This window comes from Sphaerulina musiva, assembly GCF_000320565.1.
Source record: "Sphaerulina musiva SO2202 unplaced genomic scaffold SEPMUscaffold_2, whole genome shotgun sequence".
In the NCBI taxonomy this organism is placed as follows: Eukaryota; Fungi; Ascomycota; class Dothideomycetes; order Mycosphaerellales; family Mycosphaerellaceae; genus Sphaerulina; species Sphaerulina musiva.
In genome coordinates, this window is record NW_016017384.1 from 2660776 (window position 1) to 2687269 (window position 26494).

The 26494-nt window shown below is 52.0% G+C and overlaps 10 protein-coding genes across 10 annotated transcripts; 4 read left to right on the forward strand and 6 right to left on the reverse strand.

Moving 5' to 3' along the window:
* Window positions 1-219: 219 nt before the first annotated feature.
* SEPMUDRAFT_147600 (uncharacterized protein) lies at window positions 220-4945 on the reverse strand. The gene has a single exon (XM_016904407.1). The coding sequence runs from the start codon at window positions 4788-4790 to the stop codon at window positions 420-422; it is 4371 nt and encodes a 1456-aa protein (XP_016763939.1). The 5' UTR covers window positions 4791-4945; the 3' UTR covers window positions 220-419.
* Window positions 4946-5613: 668 nt separating this feature from the next.
* SEPMUDRAFT_106019 (uncharacterized protein) lies at window positions 5614-6219 on the reverse strand (the record flags this gene model as incomplete). Its single annotated transcript, XM_016900604.1, has 2 exons — window positions 5614-6084; window positions 6148-6219. 2 exons carry the CDS (start codon window positions 6217-6219, stop codon window positions 5614-5616), a joined length of 543 nt encoding a protein of 180 aa, XP_016763940.1.
* A 1117-nt stretch (window positions 6220-7336) lies between these two features.
* On the reverse strand, window positions 7337-10420 carry SEPMUDRAFT_154548 (uncharacterized protein). The gene is made up of 2 exons (XM_016907568.1): window positions 10047-10420; window positions 7337-9984 (listed from the first exon to the last, which is right to left on the reverse strand). The coding sequence occupies exons 1-2, from the start codon at window positions 10249-10251 to the stop codon at window positions 8069-8071; spliced, it is 2121 nt and encodes a 706-aa protein (XP_016763941.1). The 5' UTR covers window positions 10252-10420; the 3' UTR covers window positions 7337-8068.
* Window positions 10421-12339: 1919 nt separating this feature from the next.
* SEPMUDRAFT_147602 (uncharacterized protein) lies at window positions 12340-16137 on the forward strand. The gene is made up of 2 exons (XM_016904408.1): window positions 12340-13342; window positions 13401-16137. The coding sequence occupies exons 1-2, from the start codon at window positions 12782-12784 to the stop codon at window positions 15801-15803; spliced, it is 2964 nt and encodes a 987-aa protein (XP_016763942.1). The 5' UTR covers window positions 12340-12781; the 3' UTR covers window positions 15804-16137.
* Window positions 16138-17616: 1479 nt separating this feature from the next.
* On the forward strand, window positions 17617-18353 carry SEPMUDRAFT_106022 (uncharacterized protein; the record flags this gene model as incomplete). Its single annotated transcript, XM_016900605.1, has 3 exons — window positions 17617-17668; window positions 17751-17999; window positions 18178-18353. 3 exons carry the CDS (start codon window positions 17617-17619, stop codon window positions 18351-18353), a joined length of 477 nt encoding a protein of 158 aa, XP_016763943.1.
* Window positions 18354-18734: 381 nt separating this feature from the next.
* Window positions 18735-19511, forward strand: SEPMUDRAFT_154550 (uncharacterized protein; the record flags this gene model as incomplete). The annotated part of the gene is made up of 1 exon (XM_016907569.1): window positions 18735-19511. The coding sequence occupies one exon, from the start codon at window positions 18735-18737 to the stop codon at window positions 19224-19226; it is 492 nt and encodes a 163-aa protein (XP_016763944.1). The 3' UTR covers window positions 19227-19511.
* A 1034-nt stretch (window positions 19512-20545) lies between these two features.
* On the reverse strand, window positions 20546-22114 carry SEPMUDRAFT_61098 (uncharacterized protein; the record flags this gene model as incomplete). Its single annotated transcript, XM_016909549.1, has 1 exon — window positions 20546-22114. The coding sequence occupies one exon, from the start codon at window positions 22112-22114 to the stop codon at window positions 21458-21460; it is 657 nt and encodes a 218-aa protein (XP_016763945.1). The 3' UTR covers window positions 20546-21457.
* Window positions 22115-22562: 448 nt separating this feature from the next.
* On the forward strand, window positions 22563-23758 carry SEPMUDRAFT_131434 (monooxygenase of the alternative pyrimidine degradation pathway; the record flags this gene model as incomplete). The annotated part of the gene is made up of 2 exons (XM_016902420.1): window positions 22563-22686; window positions 22741-23758. The coding sequence occupies 2 exons, from the start codon at window positions 22563-22565 to the stop codon at window positions 23730-23732; spliced, it is 1116 nt and encodes a 371-aa protein (XP_016763946.1). The 3' UTR covers window positions 23733-23758.
* An 86-nt stretch (window positions 23759-23844) lies between these two features.
* SEPMUDRAFT_61100 (uncharacterized protein) lies at window positions 23845-24485 on the reverse strand (the record flags this gene model as incomplete). The annotated part of the gene is made up of 2 exons (XM_016909550.1): window positions 24207-24485; window positions 23845-24090 (listed from the first exon to the last, which is right to left on the reverse strand). Exons 1-2 carry the CDS (start codon window positions 24285-24287, stop codon window positions 23845-23847), a joined length of 327 nt encoding a protein of 108 aa, XP_016763947.1. The 5' UTR covers window positions 24288-24485.
* Window positions 24486-24785: 300 nt separating this feature from the next.
* On the reverse strand, window positions 24786-26486 carry SEPMUDRAFT_147604 (2-dehydropantoate 2-reductase). Its single transcript, XM_016904409.1, has 2 exons — window positions 25450-26486; window positions 24786-25396 (listed from the first exon to the last, which is right to left on the reverse strand). The coding sequence occupies exons 1-2, from the start codon at window positions 26320-26322 to the stop codon at window positions 25217-25219; spliced, it is 1053 nt and encodes a 350-aa protein (XP_016763948.1). The 5' UTR covers window positions 26323-26486; the 3' UTR covers window positions 24786-25216.
* Window positions 26487-26494: the final 8 nt, after the last annotated feature.

Here is a 26494-nt window from a genome sequence, read left to right on the forward strand (position 1 = left end):
TAATTGGAGTGCCTGGAACTTCTTTCCTTCCAGGTAGGTGGTACCTAGGTACTTCTACAATCCTGTTTGGATCACAGAAACCAATATATGATGATCAATGCCAACAACTTTCAAGCAATAAACGCATGTTCCTTTCTTTCACTGTTGTGATTTTGTTGGCCGAATGTTCACAACCATCAAAGACCGTTCGTCAGTGAGATTTACCGCAAGTCTCGAGTCGTCCAATGTGTACACTTGATGTTGTTACATATTCACACCTATCTGTATCTACAATATCATCACAGACCGCCATCCCTTCTCTTTGTGTCTTCGTTATGGAAACTAACGTCCACATCGTCTGCAGAGTCGTCCATAGATGCCCGTTCGCCCCCATTGCCAGGGTCGACTTTTGTATGTACATCGCTATTACTTGAAATAGCTTACTCACGCTTGCGAGAACTGTCTGCGTCAGAAGCATTCTCATCAGCGGATTCGATGCCAGAGTCAGCTGGGGAAGTAGCCTCCTCTTCACTCAAGGCCCGCTCGCCCTCATTGCCACTAGAATCGACTTCTGCATGCCGCCCATCGGTATCACTTGAAATAGCTTCCTCACGCTTGAGAGAACTGTCTGATTCGGAAAAATTCTCATCAGCAGGTTCGATGCCAACATCAGCTAGAAAAGAACTCAATGCCTGCTCGCCCTTGTTGCCAGAGTCGACTTCTGTATGCACATCGGCATCAATTGAAATAGGTGTAAAAGGCGTGAGGGCGTCGTCCGCAGGTTCGATGTCGGCATCAACTTGGAAAACAGCCTCCTCATCACTGGATGCTTCCGTGCTCAGCTTCGCGTCGAGGACATTCGGCTCTTCGAGCCTAGCGTCTCCAATAACGGTCCCCGAATCTGAGCCTGGTGGGAAGTCCCAGCCGATGCCTCGCAGCAATCTGTTCTGCCACTTATCATCAATCCGCGGCATTAATTGCACAAAATGCAAGGTTCGAGGTGCCGTCTCGCGAACCTGCTTGAGAGTACCAACAAAATTCTCTAAGAAAGGATCGATGTCATTGCCCTGGTCGTCGCCTTGCCAGCCCACGGTCTCGCGGCGTTGAAGATTGAGAAAGGCCTTGGCGAGCCAGATGAATGTTCGATATTGTGGCATCAATTCAGTCTTGGCAAGGTAACGAGCTCGAATATACTCCATGCCAAAGTCTCTCGCAGGTTTGCGAGGCCAGAATTTCCGCGCCTCGCGGCCAACCCAGCCTGGGAAGTTCTGGATAAGGTAACGTTCTGTCAATGTGAAGGACAAGAGGGTAAGAGGTGGGTTCGAGCCAGCAATGGACTGCACCAGACGATTCCAGGTTACGTTGTCGAAAGTATAGCCTTGAGTCAGAAGACGGTTTGCTTCTTTGATGGCGTCTACTACGCGATTCTGCGCAACAAGAGAGGCGAGATATATTTTGAAAGTTCTATTAAGGACGTGGCGTCGCGCAGGAGCTGGTCGTGGTCCAATCTGTCCCAATTGAGGTTCTGCGGAAACAGTCTGCACCTGCGCCATTGTGGAGTTCTCACTGGTCACGAATCCGACTTCTGCTTGATCATCGGCCGCGGTCTCCGTTGACTTCACGCCCGTTTTGCGCTGTACCTGATCTTGACCCCGAGCTTTTTCGCGTAGAGCGATAAAGTTTGGTATTGTTGTAAGAGGCGTAATGCTGTCTGCCTGATCTTTGACAACTTTCCAGTAAGCCTCAACTTGAGCGTGCTCCTTGGCATGATACATAGCGTTCATCAAAGCAGCCGAAAGGCGAATCGTGGGCCACGGAGAGTGACCATACTTTTCAGCAATTTCCTTTGACTGTTGAAACAGCCGCTGAACAGCTTCAAGATGTCGCTCACCACCCAGAAGCCACATCGTTGGAGAAAATGCATCCTGCACTGTGTAGTTTCCAGCATTCGCAACTTCTCTCAACTGTATATTGTCCACAGCGTCACGAAGATCAGTCAAAGCACTCGCCAGAGCATCCGGATATTCTTGGCCCGAGAGGCGAGCTTCATTGCGAGCTTTCCTCGCGACCAAGCCCTTGGCTCTGATCAACGCTGCTTTGGTATCAACACTCTGACGGATGTTCGCGGCCAACATGCGATTATGTACCATGATAGCTTTCTCGGGTTCATTCTGGTTGCAGAATCCAGCCATGGCCACAGTATAATGTTTAGCCGTTGGCTCAAACCCGTCGGCCTTCATTACCTTGATCAAGATTGCCCAAGCTGCACTGGTCCGGCGAAAATTGGCAAGCGCTTGCATCATGTGCTGGTATGTTTTCTTGTTGCGACGAATTCTCTCCTCCTTCATGCGACGATAAGTGTGCATTACGCCGTCCATATCGCGGTCCGAGGCGTACTTGGACATTAAGGTGTTGTAGCATTCTGTCATGGATCCGATCACTTCTCCATTACGTACCTGATGCATTGTCTCGGCAAGCAGCAGTTCGGCTCGTGGCACATCGTCAAGAAAAATCAATGCCCTCAACTGCATGTTAACGAACCAGGTCACACGCTTCCCTTGTGTCAACACGTCGTACTGCTTCAAGATGTCAGATATAGCATCGACATCGCCCCGACGGGCGAGCATGATAAGGAGAGCATCAAAGGAGGAGATGTCGGGGGTTAAGCTCGTAAACTGGACCAATTTAGCGAACGTCTTGATCGCGCCCTCGAGATCGTCGGCTTTCTGATGTGCGTGCAGCAAGACATTCCAGCACTTGAGATCTAACCGATCTCCATGCGCTCTGGCAGACCGTTGGACGTCATTGAAGGCCTTCTTGGCGGCAGAAAGATTTGATAGGGTGGTGTGAACATAAATCTGAGCCCAGAAGGTCTTCTGCTCTTCTTGATACGCCGGATACCGACGCATCACGTATGCAACCCATCGTTTTACTGCCTTGACTGCTCCAGCATAGGCACTGTACGTGATCAGCTGGTGCGCCGCCTCGACGCTTAGTTGAGCATGCCATGGCTGCCAATCCTCGATCACCATGTTCGCAGTCACATTGCGCTCAGAACGCACTTCGATGTTTGTTCTCTGCATACGCTTTGTCAAATGCTCGAGCCAGATTAGCATCAAATCCGGGTGGAGCTTGGCGCCTTTGCCTTCCCGATAGTGCCAATATAGGTACGAGATGATAGCATGAGCATCCTCCCGTAAAATGCCCGATTCAGGATCATTTTGCTCATGGAGATGTTTCCCCAGACGAGGGAGCAAGCGTGTCAGCATTTCATGGAAAAACTGGTGTGATTCGCCATCAAGTTTATTGATGAAGCCGAGGAGGTGAAATATCTTCTCCGCATGCTGGTGCGAGAATTTCTCGACGAATAACAAGTCTGTGGCTTGTTGTATGGCCTCTTTGGACAGTCGCAAGTATACCTTTATCGCCCGTCTAGAATTCTTGGACCAGTCCCATCTGAACCTTGCATCACTCGTTACAGTCTTCACGACAGGGGTAACGAGGTCGACCAGATCTTGTATTCCAGGTACCTTGGCCCAGAACAGCTGGATCTGTTGAGGCCGCCCATCGTTAGTAAGTATTTTGTCGTGGTCCAGGACGACCCGCCGTGAAAGCGTCCAGTCTCGGCTTCTGAGACCCTCTTCGAATAGCTGAAATGTGATTTGCTGGCCATTGGGAATGCCACGCAGAGCCTCCTTATGCATCGCGTGTAACATCGCTATTTCCCGGCGTCTCACAAAAGATCTTGCGACGGTTTGGTACGTAATGAGCGTGCGCGCGTCTATGGGTATGGAGCAATACAGCGAGAACATGTGTGCGTCCGCAAGATCATCCGTTCGTTCATCGAGCCATACTAGAAGCTTCTCCTTGAGGCGAGCATCCTGTTTGTCAACATCAGCCAGGGAGAGGTACAATCTCCAGGCCTGACGAATTTCTGATGTCGTGATGGACTTGCTTTGCATGCCTAGAATCTGTCGTAAATGTCGAAGACGCCCTGCGGGATCGTGGGCAGTGTCCTCAATATCATGAAACAATGTTGAATCAAGAGAGTCTTGAGGTTTGCTGAAGCCATCAGGGTACCCTTCAGCAAGATAAGCAGGTTTGCTCGCGAAGCCCGAGTCATTCTGATCATGCCCATCCACTTGATGTTTAAGTGTCCGAAACTTCGCGTCCCCAGCGGCCATGAGATCTTCCTCCAGATCCTGCGCAAGTCCCGCCTCGCCTTTGCGGGATCGGCCACGATAGAGACGCGCTTCGCGCTCAATTGTATCTTCGGATTCACCTAGCAATCCCCCGTGCGGACGCGGACTGCTCTCTTCGCCTGTGCCAGACGCGTTACCATCTCCAGGTGGCTGCGCCATTGAACTTGTCTTTGATTCGTTGTCCTCCATATCAGACGGCGAACCCGACTTGGAAGAAAATCTCCTAGACGTCTGTACAAACCCCTCTGGCAGGCGTCTGGCATTTCGTTTCTCCCAGCTATCGAGCTGCTGCCTGCTCGTACGATGCACATACGCTAGAGCCTGTGGTGGATACAAGAAATCGAGAAAAATGGCATCCGCGGCAAGTGATGCAGGCTCCTTTGTTCGATCTTTCTGTCGTTCTGAGTGGGTGTCATTGCGCCTGACTGGCAAGCCTGTCGCCGGTGTGGAGGGCGATGGAACATAGGTCGGAAGAAGGTCGAGGTCGCCAGCGCCATGAGTCCAAAATGCCTGATGCAGCCGACGCGTGCTGGCCCACGGAGACTGCTGGGCGCATTTGAGAGAGTCTCGAGCTCCGGCTTTGATGCATGCTGCCGTTCGCTCTAGCATGCCACCCGATCGTGGCGATGCTGGTGGAGGCGGAGAAGTGGACTACAGGAGCGAGCAGAGGGCGGCAGCGGCGGTCTTAGAGCTCGTGGGGAGGGTCATTACTTCGAGAATCGCGTTCGAAGAGGTGTATGAACGGTGTGGACCATAAGGGAAATGTATGTGCGCACGATTGAAAAACTTGCAGACGTAGGAGGTAGAAGTAAGGCAGAGCAAGCGACGAATGAGTTTTACAATGCACCGAAGTTGAAAGTCAGCATCATCGAAAAGCGGCGATCAAGCGGCGATCTCGGGAGTCCGCTCTCCCTCCGCTCTCCCCAGTAGCCACCACTTTCACTTGCACTCGCACTCCACACTCTCCACGTAACGTGACTGACTCGAGGTAGGAGTTTCATGTACCTATAATCAGGGACAAAGTCTTCACGATGCCTCGCCGTACCTCCGTGTGGCATAGATGAGTCTACCCACGCGCTCGTATACGGACTGCTACACGTAGCCATTGGTGATGGGAATTGTCACGATACGCCATCATTGATTGAGGAGGTATCACATCATATATCGATTCGATCAGTTGAAACTCTGCACGCGCTGTTTTTATCTGTCGTCAGAAATGCTCAAGCTGAATCTTCACCCCAACTCAAGCGACCAAGTCCCCAATACCAAAGAAAGAGACCCAAAAAAGAAAGTCCACGCAAAACTATGCCAGTCACCAGATGCATCAGGTACCTGAGGTAGGCTCCGTTCCCCCGTCCAACTCAACGCTAAAAGATTGCAAGATCATCATCAATACTTCATGTACTCAATCATCACATCACATCGCATCCCGTCACCGCTGCCTATACTGCCGACTCGAAATCGTCTCCACCAAAGTCGTAGCATCAGCATCATACTTCCTCCTGGAGTTGTGCTCCTCGGCCTTGACCAGGTTGTGTAGCGCACCAGTATTATGGGTCAGCTCCGGGGGGTCGAGCATTTTCCAGAGCGACGACAAGTTTCCCTTGAGACCACCCGGACGCTTCTTTTCCTTCTTGTCGCGGACGAATCCGTCTGCTTCCGTTTGGGACTTTTCTATGGCATGGGATATCTGCGGGGAGGGCTGGAATGTGACGCTCTTTCGGTGACTGGCGCCTCCGGACATTCTGGTACTGTTCGTATTCCTGATCATGCTGCTTCTTTTGCTGACCACCTTGTCACTGTGGGCAGTGGAACTGACAGGCTCGCTGGTCTGAGTCGCCATATCTCTGCTGCCTGTGCTGGAAGTGGTGCAGGTGCTGCTGTCGCTATCTCCGCGTTGAAGCTGTTGATCTGGTCAGAAAACGACACAGAAAACGATCATGGAAATGGTGGAGAAGTAACTCACTTGTGCTGTGGTCAGCTTCCTCTGGAGAGTTCTCTCGGTGACAGGTATGGGATTCAGCGACATTCTCGACATTGCAAGAAGCTTTATGTCTGCCTTGCGCAGCCGCCTTCCCTTCGAATGAGAAGTTCTGTAGGGTATGGGTCGGAGGACAGCAAGGCGAGCGGGAGCAAGGTTCCCTGCTAGAGACTATATACTGTAAATGGGAAGAGGTCAGGAAATCCGGGCTTGATACGGTGGCTAGGCTCTCAGCAGGGTGCCCGATCGAAGTGTCACGCGAAACTGTCCAAGGCTCCAAGCTAGTTAGCCGGTCGGCCTCACTCGGTGTTGGGGGGTCGCCTCTAGAACCACAGTAGCGCTTGTGCTTGCTCGTGCTGGCGAGCTGCTGTGCTGGTGCAATGCGGCTCATTCATTCGAATCGGACGGGAAATGATGGTGAGCATTCAGGTCATGGCCCTGCTACACTCGATTCCACACTCCATGTTGCGAGTGATACCGATCTCAGGACTTCTTTTCCACCTTCACAGTGTTGCGATTATTGGATGTACGAGCTCCAAGCAGGGCTCCTAAACTTGGCCATGTATTGCTCAGTCCGCCTCACGGTTTGTCGTTAAATTTGTGGCTGACAGGGGTATGCCAGAACGATCTCGTGCATTGGTACCTAAACACGTCCGGACAGGCTCGGCTCTCACCCGCGGACCTGGCATCTGGACTTTTGGACGGGCATGTATGGACTATGGAATCGGTGCCGCGACGGTCGAGATCGACGTTGACGTGGCTTTCTGTCACGAGATGCCGCTCTACAACGCACCATTTGTTGATGAAATCGATGAAAGAGGAAGGGGAGATGGAAAGTACAGCGGTGAAAAGGGAGCTCGAATGATAAATGAGGCGAAGCAGGCCACGACGGTCGGCATGATATACTGCTGGGTTCGTTCTGTCCGTCCCAACATATGGGTATCTATCTCAATTTTGTTCTAGATATATAAGGTATATTCGATTCTTCTATACAACATCGTGTGCGTGAACTTGTGTCCCATCGCGCTCGAGACTTTGCTATTATATGCAGTGCATACTGCCCAATACCTATTTGGAAGCCGCGGAAACACTGGTCGTATCATTACTATCGGCTCTAGTTCGTCCAACACATCGATGGCGGGACTTGACTTGGACGAGTCGAGATGCCGACCTTGATCAATGCCGAGTGGCGCGGGCGTGGAGGGAAGTCTAACGCTAGAGCTGAGGATGCACTAAAGTCCAGCGTATGAGGACCGAGCCAAAGATGTTAGAGCTGTTCTGGGACAGGACCGAGAAGCCCTTGTTGACCCAGTAATTGAGATCTTGTATCGTTATCGGTTGACTTCTGTGTTGATTGCAGCCCTTCTTGTTGCCATTTTGAAACGTGAGCGTATTGTGAGGCGACTCTCAGTCTTGTTGACGTATCTGCGCCGTGCACGACATTGGCGTTGCTGCCCAGACTTCATGTCTTCCTACCAGTATGAATGATCATGTTGCAATCCACAGAAGGTGGGTACGAGGCAGAACGAGTTTCTGAACAGCTGGCATAACTCGACACACAGAGGATCTCAGCATTCTTGTATGCGAGGCTCGTGTTTATCACGGCACTTTTCCAATCCGATAAGAGCCTAGGCATTCAAACATCACCAAACCAGCCAAGCTTTGAACAGAGCTTGCTGTATTCTTGATTACGAGCCCAGACGATTGGTGTCAAAAAAACAACTCTTGGCGCCACTCCTGTGAGCTGCGGAGTCATGTGTATGCGGCTCTTGTGTTGTCGATGACCTTTCCGATGCGTGACCCACGCCGGACAACACTGACATGGCTCAATTATGCGTGTTACCGGACCCATTCCGATAAATTGCTCTGCGCACGACAGGAGAGTGCGAAGTAAGACTCTATCAGTTTACCTCTGATGATGCATCCAAGTACCATCGAGCTCGCTGGGATAGCCAGCGAACATGGCGTCTGGGTCTGGGAATGGAGCCTGGTCCATGCTATAGTCCTGGTAGGCGTTGTATGCCACATGGCCATTCTGCATAGCCTGTTGTTGCAGCTGCATCCATTGCTGAGCCTGAGGTTGAGCGTGCGACTGCTCGGGCGTGCACGTGTCGTGACCAGGAAACCTTAATTCGTGTGAGGCGGAGCTTGTCGTTGTCGGACTTGTCTCGCCCACTTGGTTGATGATGCGGACTGACTGGTTGATCAGTGCGAGTGCTTGCTTCATAAAGCTCGCGCCAGCTTCACTGTTCACCTTGAGAGACCACTTGAGCTCTTTCAACTTCCGGGAATACATGGCTTGTTCCTCTTCACTAGAGGCCGTCTGTCCTAGAGTCTGTCCCAGTGTATGTATGAGGGCGCAGCACTTTGCGGAGGGAAAGTACCAGAAAGAGTGCAAGTGCTGTGCTTGTAGCCTTTGCACAAAATCTGTACCGTTTGTGAAGCGTTCGCTCGCCGCAGCTCGACAAACATGTGCTATGGTTAGAGATGTTGATGATGTGTTGTTGAGAGTTCGGAGGAGCTTCTTGTGCAAGCACACCTCGACTGTCAGGTATGCTAAGCGCAGATAGCCCACCGAAGAGAGTTTCATGGAGGCTGCTGTGTCCATCCTGAGAGATTCTGGCAGAGTGAGAAACCACTCTTTGAGGCTGAGTTGAAGAGGCTTCATCCATTCCAGCAATGCTGCAAGACGATCTGCTGCGCCGTCCAAGAGTCGTCTCGCTCTTGCAGAAAAGATGGTGCGGAGGATCTCGGCCAAAATGACTGACAAATGTGCCATGTAGGTAAATACCAGTCGACCTCTCTCGACTTCGCCACTTCCTTCTTGATCGTCCTCCACATTTTCCGGAAAGTCCAGCTCGGAAAGATCTGCCACGTCCCAATCATCCGCACTGATCAGGGTAGGTCGACTTTCCAGCAACGCGGTCCATTTGTCTTGCATATAGAGCGCCCAGCCTATCCTACGTCTCAAGCCAATTTCCCATTCCGGCAACTCCCAGTGGGAACAATCCAGGTGTAGTCCTAGTCCGTGTCCCATGTTGACGAGTTGCACAGTCAGTCGGTCTCGGTTTTCATTGGCAGCGCCCATGAAAGCCTTCTGCCACTGGGAGAGTAGGAGTCCGGCTTGTACTGTTGATAGTTTCGGGCGGCGCATAGCATTCTGTAAAGTCCGGAATGCGAGTGCTTGCAACGCCACAGTGTCGATCATCGGGCTCCTGGACAGTTGCTCATCGTACGTCCAGTAACTGGAGGCGAGCAGGTATACCGCTGCAAGCAGTGGCGGAGAGAACTCGCGGTAGGACCTGGCATACTTCTCGAGATATACGTCCTTGTGCAGTATAGGAAAACTGGGGTGGACCACTCGAAAATAGAGCTGGACGAGTTCTCCGCCATGGCCAGAAGCGAGCGCTTCTATCTCATCCACATCGGTTCGTCCCTGGTCGTAGCCTTCCGTCTGGTCATCGGCAATGATGCGGAAGGCGTGCGAAGGGTGGACAAAACGCACATAATCATGTTGTGCCTGGGAGTCCTGATTGGGAGCAGCCGAAGCATCCAGATTTGGGCTGCTGTAGACGTCCGGGATCGCATTCAGGCCAATATACTCACTATGGTGCCGGTTCTGCAGGCCCAGAGTGCATCGCAAGAGGCTCCCGGGCAGAGTGTCGTACTCCTCGACTCCGGTACCAGGCTTGAGCAGTAACGTCCGGCTCCGCTTGGCAGGTGTCTGGGAGTCTGCTGCGGTGGTGGGGCCACTGCCGGAGGAGTTGGCATTACGCTTGCGTGGCTGCGGTGCTTCGAGGTAGGTGCATGTTTGGTTGTGGACTGGTGAAGGCTGTCAGTTGCTGTTTCGAGGACGGCGCGCACTGCAGAGTTCGCTTTCGTACACTTGCACAACACACACATGGAGTTCCCGTCCTCGGTGACACATTTGGATTTCCGGCGACGACACGCATCGCATGGGCGGGATCGCCTCACGGCGGCGGCTGCTGCTGCTGCCGCCGCATCGGGGTGCGAGGCCCGGCTGTGATGCTTGGATGGACCTGCCGCTGCCGCTGAATCATTATTGGAAGCGGTCATCACGCTGGCCATTCTCAACTGGCAATGGGGAGCTGAGGACTGGCATGGACGCGGAGGGCAGAAGATGTTGCCGCTGCCGCCGTGCACGCGCCGCGAGCCTGCTCACCACCGATCACTATTGCAGCAGCACGGGGAGGATACAGTAGTCATCAGTGAGTGCAGTGAGCGACAACTGGAATCGGATCATGTTGTTGTGCACGTCGCTCAATGGAAGCTTCCACCACTCGTACGGCCGCTGCTCGCTCGGCGATACGATGCTGTCCAGTGGTCCAGGATGTGTCTGCAGAAAGTCGTGGCGCCATGGAGCGCCCACCACCTCCAGACTCCAGCACCTGCCTGGCACCTGCCCGCCCTCCCTAGCACTCTGGCTACCTAACCACTGGTCCAGTGGTCCTACTCTCTGCCTCAGCGGTGCGAAAAGCACGCGACGCGACGCGAGTCTGACATTCTGCGCGCGGGAGACGGCTATGCTATACGGGACGGGAGTTCTGTGGCAGCCTCACACTAGAGGTAGGTAGGTAGAGCGCCTACCTGACTTTCGTGGCTACGCCGCTACCTGTACAGCGGACGAGAATATCAACAATACAGACTACAGTACGCCTCGTCTCCACTCTCCCAGTCTCCCACATGCGTATTGGTCGTCTGCGAGGGAAGAAGTCCGGGGCCGCGGGGACGACGCGCTGCTGCCGCCTGCCTGCTACTGGAGTAGAAAGGAAAGGCTGGAACGCGTGTGGGCCGTGGCAGCCTGGCAGGAACGCACGCACAACGCTGCGCTGGCCGCCTGGCGCTATTTCCTTCCTTCCCTTTCGTCGCGCGACGACACTGGCAGTCTGGCACACTGCAGGAGGCCAGGAGCCAGCTGCCAGCAGGAGCCAGCCTATGTGGACAGAGTTTGCCCACGTCTTTTTTGACTTGCACTCCAGCCGCTGCCACCGCTGCCACCCAGACTGTCGGGCCATCATGGATGCATCTGCTGCTGGCCTGCCCTGCTCGGCGTATCATGCGCCGAGACTGCTGATAAGATGTGATGGTTAGGTACCTAGATGGTCGTTTCATCACTCAACTCCCACAGACTTTGCCAGGTCACCATCCGCCTACATGGTCTTCCTGACTACTCTCCCATCACATCATCAACAACACGAAACCCACATCCCAGACGACCGCGCGCGCCCATCTCCCGCCATCTTCCCTCTCTCGCCATCCTTCCTACCATTTATCCCCTTCTCTCTTCCCGCTCACAGCGACATCCCGATCGCAGCGCGCTGCTTGCCACGAATCAGGCCCCGACTGGCGCTTAGCTTCGATTCGCTACGATGCGATGACTGGATGCGATGACTGCATATGACTGTCTTGCGCTAGAACTAAACCAAGCTGCCACAGCTCATCCACAGCTTGGTCCGCCGACGACGATCCTCCTTCCAACTGGATGCGAGACGAGGCCGCCAGCGCGCGAGCTGTGCCGTATCCTTTGCTGGTGACACCTCCGACACCTCAGCTACAACTGCTTCGTGAGGCAAGAATATAATACCTCTTGACCCGTATGTATGCAGGCCTGCGTAGGGTACCTTATGATTGCATGCAGGGGGCGGTGGAGGTAAGTGTATCATATCGACGGCGGCAGCAGTAGAGTAAAAAGGGTACCTCCTAGGAGGTAGCCTCACCTCAGCCTCACGATCCTCTTGCACGCGAACGCCTGCTCCACAGTCCTCCACTGCCTCTTTGTGTCTAGTAGAGACGTCTTCGTCCGCCTCACACCCTACGCAGCGCCGCAGCCTATGAACGCTCGCGTTGAGGCCGTTTCATGCACGCGTGGTAATGACCTACATATATGCAAGTCGTCTGCGAGCCACTGCTGTTAACCTGCATACGGTGGCGTTCGCGAGCCAACTCCATGGATCAAGCTACCTCAAGACAATAATCTTCGTCCACAGGATACCTCCTACCGCACCGCTCCTGTTCTCTCTTCCGATTGCTTGTCTGCCTACGAGCTACATTACCGATGAGCCCCGAGACGGTATCCCAGCTGAGGGCAGAGGCGGTCTCTCTTCTAGAACTAGTTCTTGGGGCGAGCAGCCTCACTTTCGCTCGCGAGCTGCACTGGTTCTCAACTGCTGTCTCCACACGTCACCCACTCATTAGGTATCGTTATTGCCTTCCCAACCGGCGCATATAATGGTAATGTCGGCAGCTGCTGAGGGCACACCGCGACTTCCTTTGTCCTTTCCGTCCTTTTTCCTCTATAATATTCTTCCTTCATCCATTCGCTGTCGACATTATTACTGATTTCGCACGCATACCTACCGGACTACCATTCCATTGCCTCCGCAAGGCCGAGACTTTGAGGGCAACTACTTAGTGAGGGCTTTGCCGGTGCAGTGAAGCACTCACTGCTGGTGCTCTTATCACGAGTGCCGTGACCTTCCCGCGTTCACCGCCTGAAGGGAACAGCTAGGTACCTTCGTCACCGTTGGCTCTTCATTACCCAAACTTCACATTCGGGACCTTCGACTTCCTCGGCTCGCTCGCTGCAACGTTGGCATTGATGAGCAAACGTATTCTCATTCACGCGTCACTCAACCCGTTGCCCACCACCTCTGCTTCTTCAACAGGCGAGTCACCCATTCCGACACCTGCATCTACGCCTTCCGGCTCGCCCCAGCGAGTGCCTGCACCGCCAATCACTGTCCTGCGGACCGCACTCAAGGACGACATGGAGGAGGAAATTCACAAAGACGACACCGCTGCCGCAGTTGCCACCGATCGCCAGGAGCCTGCAGTGGCTGCTGCAGCACAGGCAGATGAACTTCCGAAGACGGCAGCAGCTAAGAAGAAGGCAAAGTGCGTGAAGTCGAAGCACAGGAAGAAGGCGAGGTCGAAGAAGCGAGCGCAACGCAAGAAGTCCTTGCGAGACGATTCGAGCTCAGAGAGCGCCGACGACTCGAATGAAGACTCGGAAGACAGTTCGGACAGTTCTTCCGAAGAGGATCAGCGTAGGAAGAAGGCAGCCAAGGTCAAACAGGCGAAGAAAGCCGCTCGAAAGCGCAGAAAGAGCAAGTCTAAGAAGGCGGACAGCGACAGCGACAGCGACGACTGTGAAAGCGAGGTACATTTGATCGGTGCGTTGAAACGCGAAGGTAGCATATTGTACTAACGGAGCACAGGCAAGCGACTCATCTTCCGAGGATGCCACTAGTCGACGCAAAAGGAAGGTGAAGAAGGCCAAGAAAGCTGCGGTCGATACTGAACTGGAGGATGCTGCGACGGACGACGATGACGAGATCGCGGCGCTGCAATCGGAGCTGCAAGAGCTAAGTCTCAAGATACACGATCTGAGATCGACTCCCAAGTCCCCCAAGAGCGCTTTGAAGAGGCGGCGCTCCAGTGTGAAAAGCTCTTCGAGTACCAAGAGGAAATCTAGCAGAAAGGCGGACGCGCTCGAGTACAAGCGTGTTGATCAGCTCTGGGATAGTACAATTCACAATTGGAAGGTGAAGGAGAGTGCCGAAGATGAAGAGAGCGAGTTTGCAGAGTACGCTTTTCTGGTGCGTAGGCGATTCGACTGGGAGAACAAGTACCAGAACACCGTGATCGATATCAAATCGAAACAGCTCCGCGCGGTCCTGGCAGAGGTGATGAAGGAGTGCAAAAGCGTCAGTCTGGAAACCGAGGAGCCGTCGATTGATCCCAACTTGCTCTTCCTATACTTGGAAGACCTCCGGAAATTCTATAAGAAGACTCTCAAGGGCAAGATCAGGACGGAACGTAAGAAAAAGAACGTCAAGAAGCTCGAACAGCAAAGGGCCGTGTGCAAGACACTGGTACGCTACATCGACGACGACTACGCGGACACCAAGAAGACGCTCTATCCTCTCCTGGCGGCAGGCAACATCACATTTGACCTACTCTGGGCTCTATTCACGCCCAACGACATCGCTATCACGTCCTGCTATGGATCGTGGGATGAGCCTCGATGCTTCAAAGTAGACTTCGCAATGAAATATTCGACGATGACTCGCGGCGAGTGGTACTGTGTGGAGGGCAAGTACATGGAGTATGACGGCAAAGGGTTTGGATTTGGCGACTTCGAGGTTGACGTTGACGCGTTTAAGGGCCCACGGAAGATCACCAGTCTGTCTGCTTACCCTCTCAAGTACCACAAGGATCCGGCCGGCATCAAGAAGCAAATCATTGCGCGAGGCGAAAAGTTCGTCAACATGGAAGGCATGCAATACCGCTCGCACAAGGGACTTGCTTTCATGAAAAAGAAGAAACAGGTGCTCAAGATCAACATCAATGGTCGCGTGATCGTGGATCCAGCGACGTTCCGGAGGGTCAATCCCAATTACCCGATCTCGCTCATCAAGCCGAAGGAGGCTGATGATCTCTTCAGTGACTCGGAAGGCGACGATTGCTCCTGTTGTGATGACGGCTCCGACCAAGACGATGCGCTTGGTGGTGGCGACAAGGAACTAGAGAGCGAAGAGTTCGGTGCGGGCGATCAGGATAAACCGAAGTTCAAATACAAGTGGGTGGAAGATGACTCGGGAGATCCTCACTTCGTCGCTGTCGAAGTCGATGAGAGTGGCGAACCGGTTCGCTCCCAGCAGATTGACAGGTTGGAGAAGCGTGCTTATACTCAAGAGCAATTGCTCTTGGCCTCTCCGGTTGTGCTTGGTTTCGCGTTTTCCGAGAAGCTCTGGCTCGAATTTTCATTGTCGGGCATACATGATATCGCGTGGAACGACGACGCTTACGATTCGCTGGTACTATCTGGCGACAAAAAGTCCACAGTTCGTGCACTAGTCGAGAGCCACAAGTTCCATCCGGCGAAGGCGATTGACGATGTCATTCAAGGCAAAGGCAAAGGACTGGTGTTTGTCCTGCATGGTCCTCCTGGCACAGGCAAGACTCTCACCGCAGAGTCGATATCAGAACTGCTGCGTTGTCCACTTTATATTGTCTCTGCAGGCGAGTTGGGCACTGACCCAGCTCGACTGGAACAGGAGCTCCAGAAGATATTGGACATTGCGCATTCATGGGGTGCTCTGCTTCTACTCGACGAAGCCGACGTGTTCCTGGAGAAGCGTGAAGTTCATGACATTCATCGCAACGCTCTAGTCTCCATCTTCTTGCGCCTGCTCGAGTACTTCCAAGGGATCCTATTCTTGACGACCAACCGCGTAGAGACGTTCGACGACGCCTTCCAGTCGCGTATTCACGTTGCCTTGCGATATGACGAATTGACTGGCAAGGCCAGGAAGGAGATCTGGAAGAACTTCATCGATCGCGTGCGCAAGCATGGAGAGCTGAACGACTCGAGCGATACCAAAGATGTCATTGGTGTGGAGCAGTTCTCCGAGGAGGACTTTGTTGCCCTTTCTCGACATCGCCTCAACGGGAGACAGATCAAGAATATGGCACGCACCGCGCAGGCTCTAGCGATCAATGAAGGACAGAAATTGACCATGGGGCATATCAAGCGCGTGCTCGATGTCGCCGAGACGTTTGATCGCGATTTGAAAGGCGGAGTGGGTTACTTGGATGCCATGAGGAGTTATACTTGAGAGAGCCTATGCATTCTCTTTGGGAGTGCTTCGCGCGCTGTCACTATCATCGACAGAAGAAGGTATTACTTTCTTATTCTTTTTATGGGACGGTACAACTCTCAGCTCTTAGCTCTCCGCTCTCATTTCTTAGTTGTGGAGGGGGGCTCAGGGCAAACATGGAAGTATTAGGTACAACACACACGGCAGACTTACAGCTAGCTAGGTATAGACCAGACAGTATAGTATACGAAACACACAGGACAACGGCTTCAGGATACATTTACCCTATCTCGTATAAGGTAAAGTACCTAGCTAGATAGACCTCTTTAGGGCTTGCTTTACTACTACGAATACCACGCTCGGACTGAGCATTTTCTTTCTTCTGTGTCGCTCTCGGTCACACAGACACTTTCCACGCGTCTCGTCGCTCCCGAACAGCAGCCGAGAACAGGAAGGGCCACGTAGCGATCAGGTATGTATATAGATCAGGATCATCAGGTACGTACATACCTAGTTCTGCCTAGATTCCCACTTTTTCAGGTAGTGGGGAAGGGGGGCAATGCATGTCTATAATATAAACAAACGTATGTATGTGAGTCGCAGCGACCTACTGTACCTGTAGGTAGCAGGATAACGAAATTGTATGGTCAGGATATCCCCAAACCCAACAACAATTGTGGAAATAATTCCTTCCTTTCTTTCTTCCTGTTCGAGAGACAACCTTAGGTAAGCTCAGAACAGCTCCGACGGACGAGAAGTAACCTACTTTACCTGAGGTGCCTAAGGTAGTTCTTTTTACTTTTCTATACGAGAGCGCAGAGTTTAGCCCATCGGGCGATCTCTCTTTGTAGGAGATCGGCATCGCTACCTTTTCGATGCGATTGGGTCATGTGGGCAGTATACTGTATGACGTCTTTGTCCTTCAAGGTGTCAATGTAAATATATAAGGTGTTGACTGTATACTGAACCTACTTACTGCGAGTTAGGTTCCAAAAAGAATCCGATGTCGTTATTGCACGATCGAGATATTGCGTGCAGAACGAGCGATAGATGGGATAGATGATTATGCTGACGTATCGAATGCTTCTTGGTGAGATCTCGATTGTCTCGTTTTGGGTAGAAGGCTAGGCAGCCCAGGGACTTGCTAAGTCAGGTATGGTATGGAAAAAAAGGCGTCCGTAGTGCATCACTCTCCTGATGGCCCTATCGGTTCCTGCCTAAGGTATAGACTGGCTTCGGTCGCCGAAGATGCAGCAGTAGAGACTTTCCGCATCGTGAAATGTATTGCGTATCTAGAAACTTAGAATGTGGACCCAAGTGAAATCTATCGTATGATAGGCGCATATCTCTTTCTCTACACATACCGGGAAATTTGGTTCGTGGAGACGTTCTGCTGATATCAGCCCGAGACGCCCGGAGCGAGCTCGTCGTCGATTGTCTGTTCACATCGATGATGGGGCAAGGAACGCGTTCACGAGCTTGGCGTATTGACAGAGTCTCACATTGTGAAGTGTATGTTCGGCCGAGGTTTCATCCTTGCGAGGTTAGCTACTACCTTATTGAGCAGGTGCGGCAGATCGCATGAAGCTACCAAAAGCCGATGCCAGAGTAGCCCAAAAGAACATACCTACAACACAACAATATATCTGTGATGGAGGTAGTGGTTTTCTTCCATAGAACTAGTCCGTGACGCTAAACTAGTTCTAACCGGTCAACTCACTAGCTTCACGCTTGTTGCAACGTCGTCTTCCACTTCACACTACATGTGCTTGCAAAGTTGTAATGGACTTGTGTACTACGAGAATGATGTGGCCAGAAGAGTGCAGCCACCATGGCCACCATGCTGACTGGGCTGGCCTCCAGGATCAGACTCCTTCTACCGAGTAGGGTTGGCGGAGCTTGCGAAGCTGCGGCTCCGTCGGTCTGCTGATGGCACGGATGTCCCTGTGATATCAACTTGGCCAGATCTTCTTGTATCCGTCTTGTACACATCCCCATCTGGAAAAAGCCTGTCGGTTGTCGATTGTCGCGGTGCCGAGCCTGTCTGCGATGCCCGCTCGCTCACACCTGACACACCAAGTCCGTCATCGAGAGACACAATGGTGCAGTCAGCAAAGGCTCCCAGATTGCGCGTGTATGAGGGCGAGGACGACGACGACGACGACGGCGACGACGACAATGTTGAGACGCGCGCACCATGCGAAGCGATGCGCGGTAGGATATACAGGCAACGCCATCGTGCAGCAGCCTCCTCGTGGCAGCGACGGTCTCGGCGTCGACAGCGTCGCTGGTGAAACCAGGCACGTCCAACCAGTCTAGACGTCGGTCGACGGGCGTGTGGCCTGCTGCGGTGCAACGAACGGCGATCCACACGCTGGGACTCCCCCACAAGCTGGAGGTGCTAGCGTACGTATTGGTGGCGCATCACGACACGCTTGGGCGGGCGCACCTGTGCAAGCACCCCATGTTGGTCAGTCCATACACGACCATTCCGCGCTCACCATGGCCACGTTGATGGCCGTGGAAGCCAAGCCAAGCGCTCAAGATGCGGATGAAGGCGCAGCTTAGGTGAAACAGGGTGACCCCTTCGTCCCGAGGAATCTTGTTCGCCATGTGCAGGAACCTAGAAACGTCTCAAACGGCAAATAAATGGAGCACTGCGAGCACCGGCCCTCTTCTACATCAATAAAGCCCGCCTTCTCTCTGACCACTGACTCTCTGTCACTCTCTGTCGCCTGACATTGCAATACCTCTTTCTATACAAACCACAAGCGAGCACAGTGTCAAACAGGACTCTCATCTCACTGCAATATACTTCGACAAAAGAGGGGCTTGCATTGCTAGCTACCTTACCTACACACTATACACGAGACACGACACCTCAACTACAAACCGACAATCTACCAACACACTCTACTCCAGGCGCAGCCGACGAGACATAACACAATCATGTCCCAAGTGATGACGCCACTGGCATGGCCCACCCAAGCACGCACAGTAACTCGCCAGCAAAAACACACCTCTCTCCTCACCACACCGGTCCCCACCTGCGCATCGACAGAATGGAAGTACGAATACTACAAAATCACATGGATGTTCCGTGAACTCATCGCCTCAGAACCACTCAGTGGCCCCCAAAAGTGGAAACAAGATCTTCTAGCCGAGGCTCTACGAGTCCTACACAGTATCCAAGACTCCTCCGAATCTCCCGCTGCTGCCTCGCGACAAGACCACAGCAAGTGGTGCGATGTCATGGTGCGCAGAATCATCGCGGAATCATTGTGGGAAACGGGGGGTACCGTCTCTTTCTACGATTGTTGCGAGCAGATGCGAACAGGAAGGAGCAAGGCTGCTGCTGCGAGATTAGCATCGCAGGCCAGACAAAGTTGGACTACAATAACAGGCACAGATCTTAGCACGGAATTCAGCCTGGCTGCATGAAGCATGCAAAAAGGGGATTGAAGGTGTTGATTTTTCGTTTTGTTTGTGCATACAGAAAAAATAGAAAGGAATGGATGGGATGAATGGATATGGAAGTCAGGTGAATTGTGACTTGTACCTTTTTGCGATACAGCACACAGCACCAGCCTAGAACCCAAGCTAGGAAAGAAAACAGGGACCAAGAAGTCGAGAAGTTATGAACGAACAGAGAGATGGAGCCAGCGCCAAATAGAGCGAGCGGGCAGTGGAGAGAAAGAAGGAGAGAGAAAGAAAGATACCAGGTAGCACACCAAACAGAGCTTGTTGAAACACTTGGTTGCATGTTGAAACACTACTTGAAAAGCATGTATGCATGTCCGTCTCTGTGTTGTTGTTGTATTGACTACCTTACTACATACAGTATTGATTCTGTCGTGAACAATCCACGAACTAGAATTTTTCTTATGTAGCTGGATGGACTGGCTGGCTACCTGTAGGTACATGCCTACCTTACATGTACTTCGATGCATGCACAAAAAGCAAAGAATCCATCAATGAAACCATTTGCCCTGCATACCATATCGAACCCCTCAAAATTGAGTTGGCTTCGCCTCGCTTCGAAACTTGACCTTATAGGCTTTATACCTTCCTTCAAGGTTGTGTGAGAGTGTGCTATGCCATAAAGTAAGTACGCGTTCGTACCTACAAGTCCCTACCTACCTGTAACTTCTTGATGTACCCAAGTTAAGTAGTAGGTAGTACCAAACTTTTCCCCTGCATCGACTTGACTTTTCTCCTGCAAATCGCCTTTCTGCATCGACATTTCAAGAACAAACACCAGATACCGGGGATTCAGAAGAAAAAAGAAGAGAGTCTTTCCCCCTCCTTCTCCCCCTCCCTCTCCCCGCACGTTTGTTTACTTGTTTGTTGTGTTTATTTGTTTAGGTTATACACATATATGCCTAAAGGTACATTAGGTATGTAAGTATGCAGAGCCGGAAACATAACATGTCTCAAACATGCTGCTGCTGTGCGTCGTATTATGCTGTGATCGGTTGCTTTGGTGCTGTGTTTGTGATATGCTATGCTTGCTACCTTATGCTGGGTGATGTGATGTGATGTGTGAGGTGCTTGCTGCAATCATTGCACGAAAGTGGGTCATTGCAGAGGCGAGCGTGGAGAGAGAGGTTTTCACTGTTCTGCGCTTTGCTATGAGCATTTTGATTAGGTGGAAAGTACCTGATGACTTAGTTATTACTACCTCACCTGATCCTTTTGGATAATGCCTTTCCATGTCTCTTGCCTATGAGATAGAAAGAAATCGGAGTTTGTGCATTTTGAATATTTACCTACCAGGTAGGTCTGATGTATGTAATCTTCAACCATTTCCAATATCCCACCTCATCACACACATCTGCAGACAACGAGACGTACTCAATAGCACTCGCACGACTGAATGTCTTTACCCCTCTCCAATTTCTTTCTTACGGTAGGTAGGAGGTACTACAACTAGTAGCCTTACTCCCCCACTCCTCCCCCCGCCCACGTCGTCTGAGGAGAAATTTGGTGGCACAGCAGCTACAGCAGCCCAACAATCTCCCCATCTTTCCAACTTCTCGTAATCGCTACCCGATGAATCTTATGGTACCGGACTGGCATTTCCTCACGGTACAGCTTATTGTTGAGGACTGTTCTGATGCGTCAGGTAGTTTCGTGAAGTGTATTATCTGGTACATATCGGGATGCTGTTCTTCAGTTTCCTTGATCGACATAGTAGTTGCTTGATCCGCGCTCGAGTACATATGAGGATCTTTGACCACCTCGATGTACGTAATTGACGAATCTCCTCGCCAGGCGTTCCTGTGAAGCTTGCTTTGTGGTTTGGGCAGGAGCTTCTTGTGACATTTCAGCGAGGAGCTCGCGATATACGGAGTCATAAGACACTTCGGAGCGAGCTCGACTTCGATATATTGCGAAAACAGAGAAAGGCTGAATGATATCGAGACAATCACAGAGATCATCCGACGTCGGTATTTATTGCCTCGACACAAGGCACGCAGGCTGTAGTACGGGTCCATCGTATCCATGCTGGCCATTGCGGTGGTCTAGACTTTGTGACTGCGGTGCAGAAGTTAACTGGCTCTTGCTTGCAGAAGAAGTAATTTCCTGCAGCGGTGTGCGTGCGGGTAAGAGCAGCCGTGAAATCATATGTGAATCTAGCCTCCCTGCCCGCCTGTGGACAGTAGAGCGTGCTACACCGTAGGGTGTTGTTCCGCATACTTGCTCTCAGCCCGTTTCTTGAGATCGCTCGTCCACAGCGCGAATTTGTCCTGTAGCGTACTGTGGTACAACCATTTGACAGTATATGCAAGGACACCCCCCATCACTTCCCAGGTCCTCACCTCACACTCCATATCAGACGTCGCGATGACTTCGTGGAAGCGCTCGCTGCGCAGCCCTCGAGCTACAAAGCCGCCATGCGTTGCCCACGACACTCGGTATACCTTGCTCTGATCAGCCGTGAAGCTAGGATCTTGCAACAGCTCTTCGCTGACATAGCCCGTTGGCTGTTCCGGTGTCGAGATGTCTGTGACGAGCAGGTTGGTCTCGGTGATGCCGGCAGGCTTCTTGGAGTTCATGACCACGTCAAAGGTCATGATACAGTTGGAGTGCATGTGGCTGGGATGATTCGCATCACGGCCATCTGCTGCCTCTTGCTTCGCGATACGTGCACTTGGCACAAACTGATTCCACTCCTTGTATTCGTCGGTATGGAGGACTATGTCGAATACGAGCGAGGCGGGCGCGGCGATGGTGGTAGACGAGGAGATGTGGAACACGGCATCTGTGCGTGGGACGACAACAGTGGTGAGTCCAGAGGATGGTGGCCAAGAGGAGGCGGAGGTCATGGCTGCTATGATTATGACGAAGAAGGCAATCTAATGTCTCTTGTCTGTGATAAACTGTTGAATGTTGTTGTACATGTGCACGACGAGTAAACAAACGTACCTCCACCTTACATAACGAAGGGTGGATAGAGTTTGCACAATTCCTGCACAAGGAGAACTAGCTCACCATCCATCTACAGTATACATCGGTGTATTTTACTTCAACACATTCATCAACATGCATCGTTATGCATCAACGAGCAACAGGTACAGGGTACGCGACAATTAGATGCTCATCATGCTTCCCGCCGCCTTTGGATATTGAGGAAAAGATTGGCCGTCCTGCTCGCCTATCTATGTAGCCTGGCACGAACCAATAGCAGAAGACTCGAGATCGCGCTGATGGAGTGTATATCAGAGAGTATGAGCTGTTTGACTGTGCTCACTACTACCAGCTCATGTGCAAATCATGGTCGACATTGGCGTGTTCATACCGATCGGCAATAATGGATGGCTCATTTCTAGCAATTCTCCGCAATACAAGCCAAGCTTCGAGCTGAACAAGCAGGTCGTACAAAAGGCTGAGCACCATGGTGAGAAACGAGAAGAGAAGAGAGTGAAAAGACTGATGAACTAATGGCAGAAAGGGTTGGACTTTGCACTCTCAATGGTCAAGCTACGAGGCTTCGGCGGCAAGACTGAGTTCTGGGACCACAATCTGGAAAGCTTCACGTTGATGTCAGCTATTGCAGCAGTCACTTCGAGAATCAAGCTCTTTGCTTCCACTGCAGTCCTGACTCTCCCTCCTGCCCTTGTGGCGAGAATGGCCGCGACGATAGACTCTATTGCCCCCGGTCGATTCGGTATCAACATCGTGACAGGCTGGCAGTCTGCCGAATACTCTCAGATGGGACTTTGGCCAGGAGATTCTTATTTTGGCTATCGATACGACTATGCCACCGAGTATGTACAAGTGATGAAAGATCTGTGGACGACAGGAAGCAGTGATTTTAAAGGCAAACACTTCACCATGGAGGACTGTAAGCTATCGCCTCGACCTAGCAAGGGAATCATACCCATTGTCGCTGCTGGCCAATCTGGTCGAGGCGTGGAGTTTGCATCTCATTACGCCGACTTCAACTTTGCAATGGGCAGTGGTGTCAACACTCCCGCTGCATTCGGCGCCGCGACAGCTCGGCTCGTCGAGGCGACCAAGCTGACGGGCCGTGATGTCGGCTCATATGTACTGTTTATGGTCATCGCTGACGAAACGGACGGGGCAGCGGAGGCGAAATGGAAGCACTACAGAGACGGCCTTGATGAAGAAGCTGTCGCTTGGATGGCTTCACAATCCGGCCAGGACAAAAAGGCTGATGCGAACTCCACAGCTGCGACTCTCGCTCGACCAGAGGGTGCTGTGAACATGGGTATGGGGACTCTTGTGGGTTCGTATGCCAAGGTTGCCAGTATGCTCGACGAGGTGGCAGCAGTACCCGGGACCAAAGGCATTATGCTCACCTTTGATGACTTTTTGCTCGGTCTCGACAAGTTTGGAGAAAGAATACAGCCTCTAATGAAAAGCAGACAGAGCAGAGCCCGATGGCTGAACGTACAAGATGAGCGAGGATGGCGGTGGTGATGATAACCAATCATTCCTAAAAGTACATACTTCATCCCACCTTCCAGCCAGGCCAAGTATTATGTACAAGTACAAAGTTAGAGATCCAATCGTGATAACTTCAGCCTCACCACTACCTCCCTTTCAACAACCCCTCCTTCTTCATCTTCCTGACCTCCTCCACAGTATGTGCAACAATTTTCCTCGCCATTTGAAAGTACTCACTCTGTTTCTCCCGATACTCCTCACTCCCTTCCTCGACCTCAGGACAATGCCACTCATACATCGAAGTCAAATACATCTGTCCCTTGTCCTCCCCACTCCCCGGAGCCAGAATATTCGTAATGAAGGACCCATTCCGAGGAAATTCGAATTCAATCTAAGGTAATCATTCATACCATCATAAATCAGCTCCTTCCTTCCTCCCTTCCTTCCCTCAACCAATAGGTACCTAAGGTAGCAATTTTCTTTTTTTTTTTAAATAAAAAAACTCACCATAACAGGCCTCTTCAACATCGCGAATTCCTTCACTTCCTCCCCCTTCCCCCGACGACCACTTCCCTCCCCGCGAATCATCCTCGTCAATTGTTGGAGATGTCCCTCGTCATCTCTTGACTCGTCGACGATGCGACAGGCGGAGATTTGGTCAATGTGGGGTACGGGGTCGAGACAGATGCGTTCGAGGGCGGTCCAGCATTCGGATTGGGTGAGATTTTCATCAGAAGAGGAAGAGGAGGAGGAGGAGGAAGAGGAAGAGGAAGAGGAGGATTTAGAACGAGGAGGAGGGTTGATGGGGGCGGTTGCAGAGGCGTAGATGATTACCATTGTTTTGTCTATCTCATGTAAATGTAGAGGATAGATGGGTGGGAGAAAAAAATTGAGAGAGATGGGGTAAGATATTTTATATGGATCCAGATAGGCAAGGTTTAGTTAGGCATTCATGTATCTTCAATTTTTGCTTTTGCTTTTGCTTTTTCTTTTTGCTATCACTTTCATGCAATTCGCGGTGACGTTGTTCAAGAAGGATGTCTCTCGTTCACGCAGTGTACTTTGTCTCGCTATGGTCGCGGCTGTAGCGGTATAGAGAAAGAAGGTTTGGTGCCTTGCAGCGAAAACGTGCAGGTGCCATCGAGTCATTGGCTTCTGTTCACGATGAGTTCACGTAGCGCTCTTGAAAACTGCCACGTCGCACTACACCGCTGGACCGGGCGGGCTTGAGCAGATAAATGTGTGTGCGTCATTTGCTTCTTCAAGTCGACGCGTGGGACCAGCACGAGACGATTGCGATATGTATGTTGGGACAGACCTCTTGAATACACCGCCGCTCGGGTCAAACGACATTTGGATCTTCCTACTTCTGGGCTGGGTTGAAACTCTCAGATCTGCCAGCGTGATATCATCCGTGCAGTTGATTGCACTGCTTCTGCTCACCAGCGGTAGACGGCGAGCAAGTTGCAGCGCTTCCCGCGAGGCGCTGTAGCACCATCGGACCAACTCGTTACCACCTAAGCGTAAGGATTTCCTTCTTCAAATTGGGGTTTCCAGAGACCCTTCTGTTCCTTGGTCTTGAGCTGTATACCTCGCAGAAAGCCATAAATGGTCTTCAGCGTCGGCGCCGGCACACCGAGTCGTTCTGCCTCCCGTACTGGCTCACCAACAATGTTCTCACTTTCGATATAGTTGCCCTATTGCCGTTAATATCGAGTGTAACATTATCTTATCGGGGACGAAGACTCGCCTTCGCAACGTCCTGTCCCATGCTGGGCATAAAGGCCGTATCTGTAGGATCGCACCGAATCAACTTTTCGTCAACCCCTTCTGGCAAATCTACCCCAGCGGCTTTCGCAATGGCAATGATCTCTTTCATGGCCGGCCTGATCAGATCATCAATCACAATCTCGCTCATCCTCATTCTGGCTGTGTCCATGCCCATGATTGCGGAGACGCTGTTGAAAGACGAGTTGTAGACTAGTTTCCGCCATCGCGTGAACGTCACATCCTCATCGTACGACCAGTCGACCTTGCCGCAGGCATTGTACATGTCTACAAAGCGTCTTGCCTCTGCTACCGCTTTCTCAGAAGGCACGTTCTGCCCGGAGAATGGACCGCACTTCGTACTGTCGGAGTCGTCGTGTCTGATCACGCCGTGTGAGACTTCTGTGGTCCCGACCAAGGATACGCCCGAAAGGACAACGTTTCCCGGGAAGCGATGGATAATGGGCTTCTCGATGTTCAATCCATTCTGCAGGAGGACTATCGTGGTGTGGCCCGGAGTCACCGCAGGCTCGATGATGTCCAACAACGTGGGGCTGACATCCGGAACGTTCTTCGTCGTGGCAACTAGATAGTCATACTTCAAGCCTTCCTGCTCGACGTTCGGCACAGTATTTCGGAGGTGAGACGGCCGAAACCCGGTGATATCGCTGCCATGCTCGATCGAGTCGATTGTGAAGCCATTCCTCTTGACGGCCTCGTAGTTCGAGCGACAGATGGCTGTGACCTCTGCCTGGCCTCCTACTTCCAGAGCATATGCAGCCAGCGTCCCGACTCCCCCGGAGCCCACCACGAGCACCTGTGTCTTGGGGGCTGCGGAGCCCATGTCACCGGTCATGCCCCGTGTGCGTCGTCGTTGACACTTACCGTGTGTGAGTTGTGGTCAGCAGTATGGTCGTGAGCATTGAGGCGTGGCGTCCTTGATTTTATTAGGTACCTGAGCTATAGGTTACGCAGTTGGTAGTAGTAGGTTCATGTACCTGACTACCTAGGTATCAAGACATTATTTG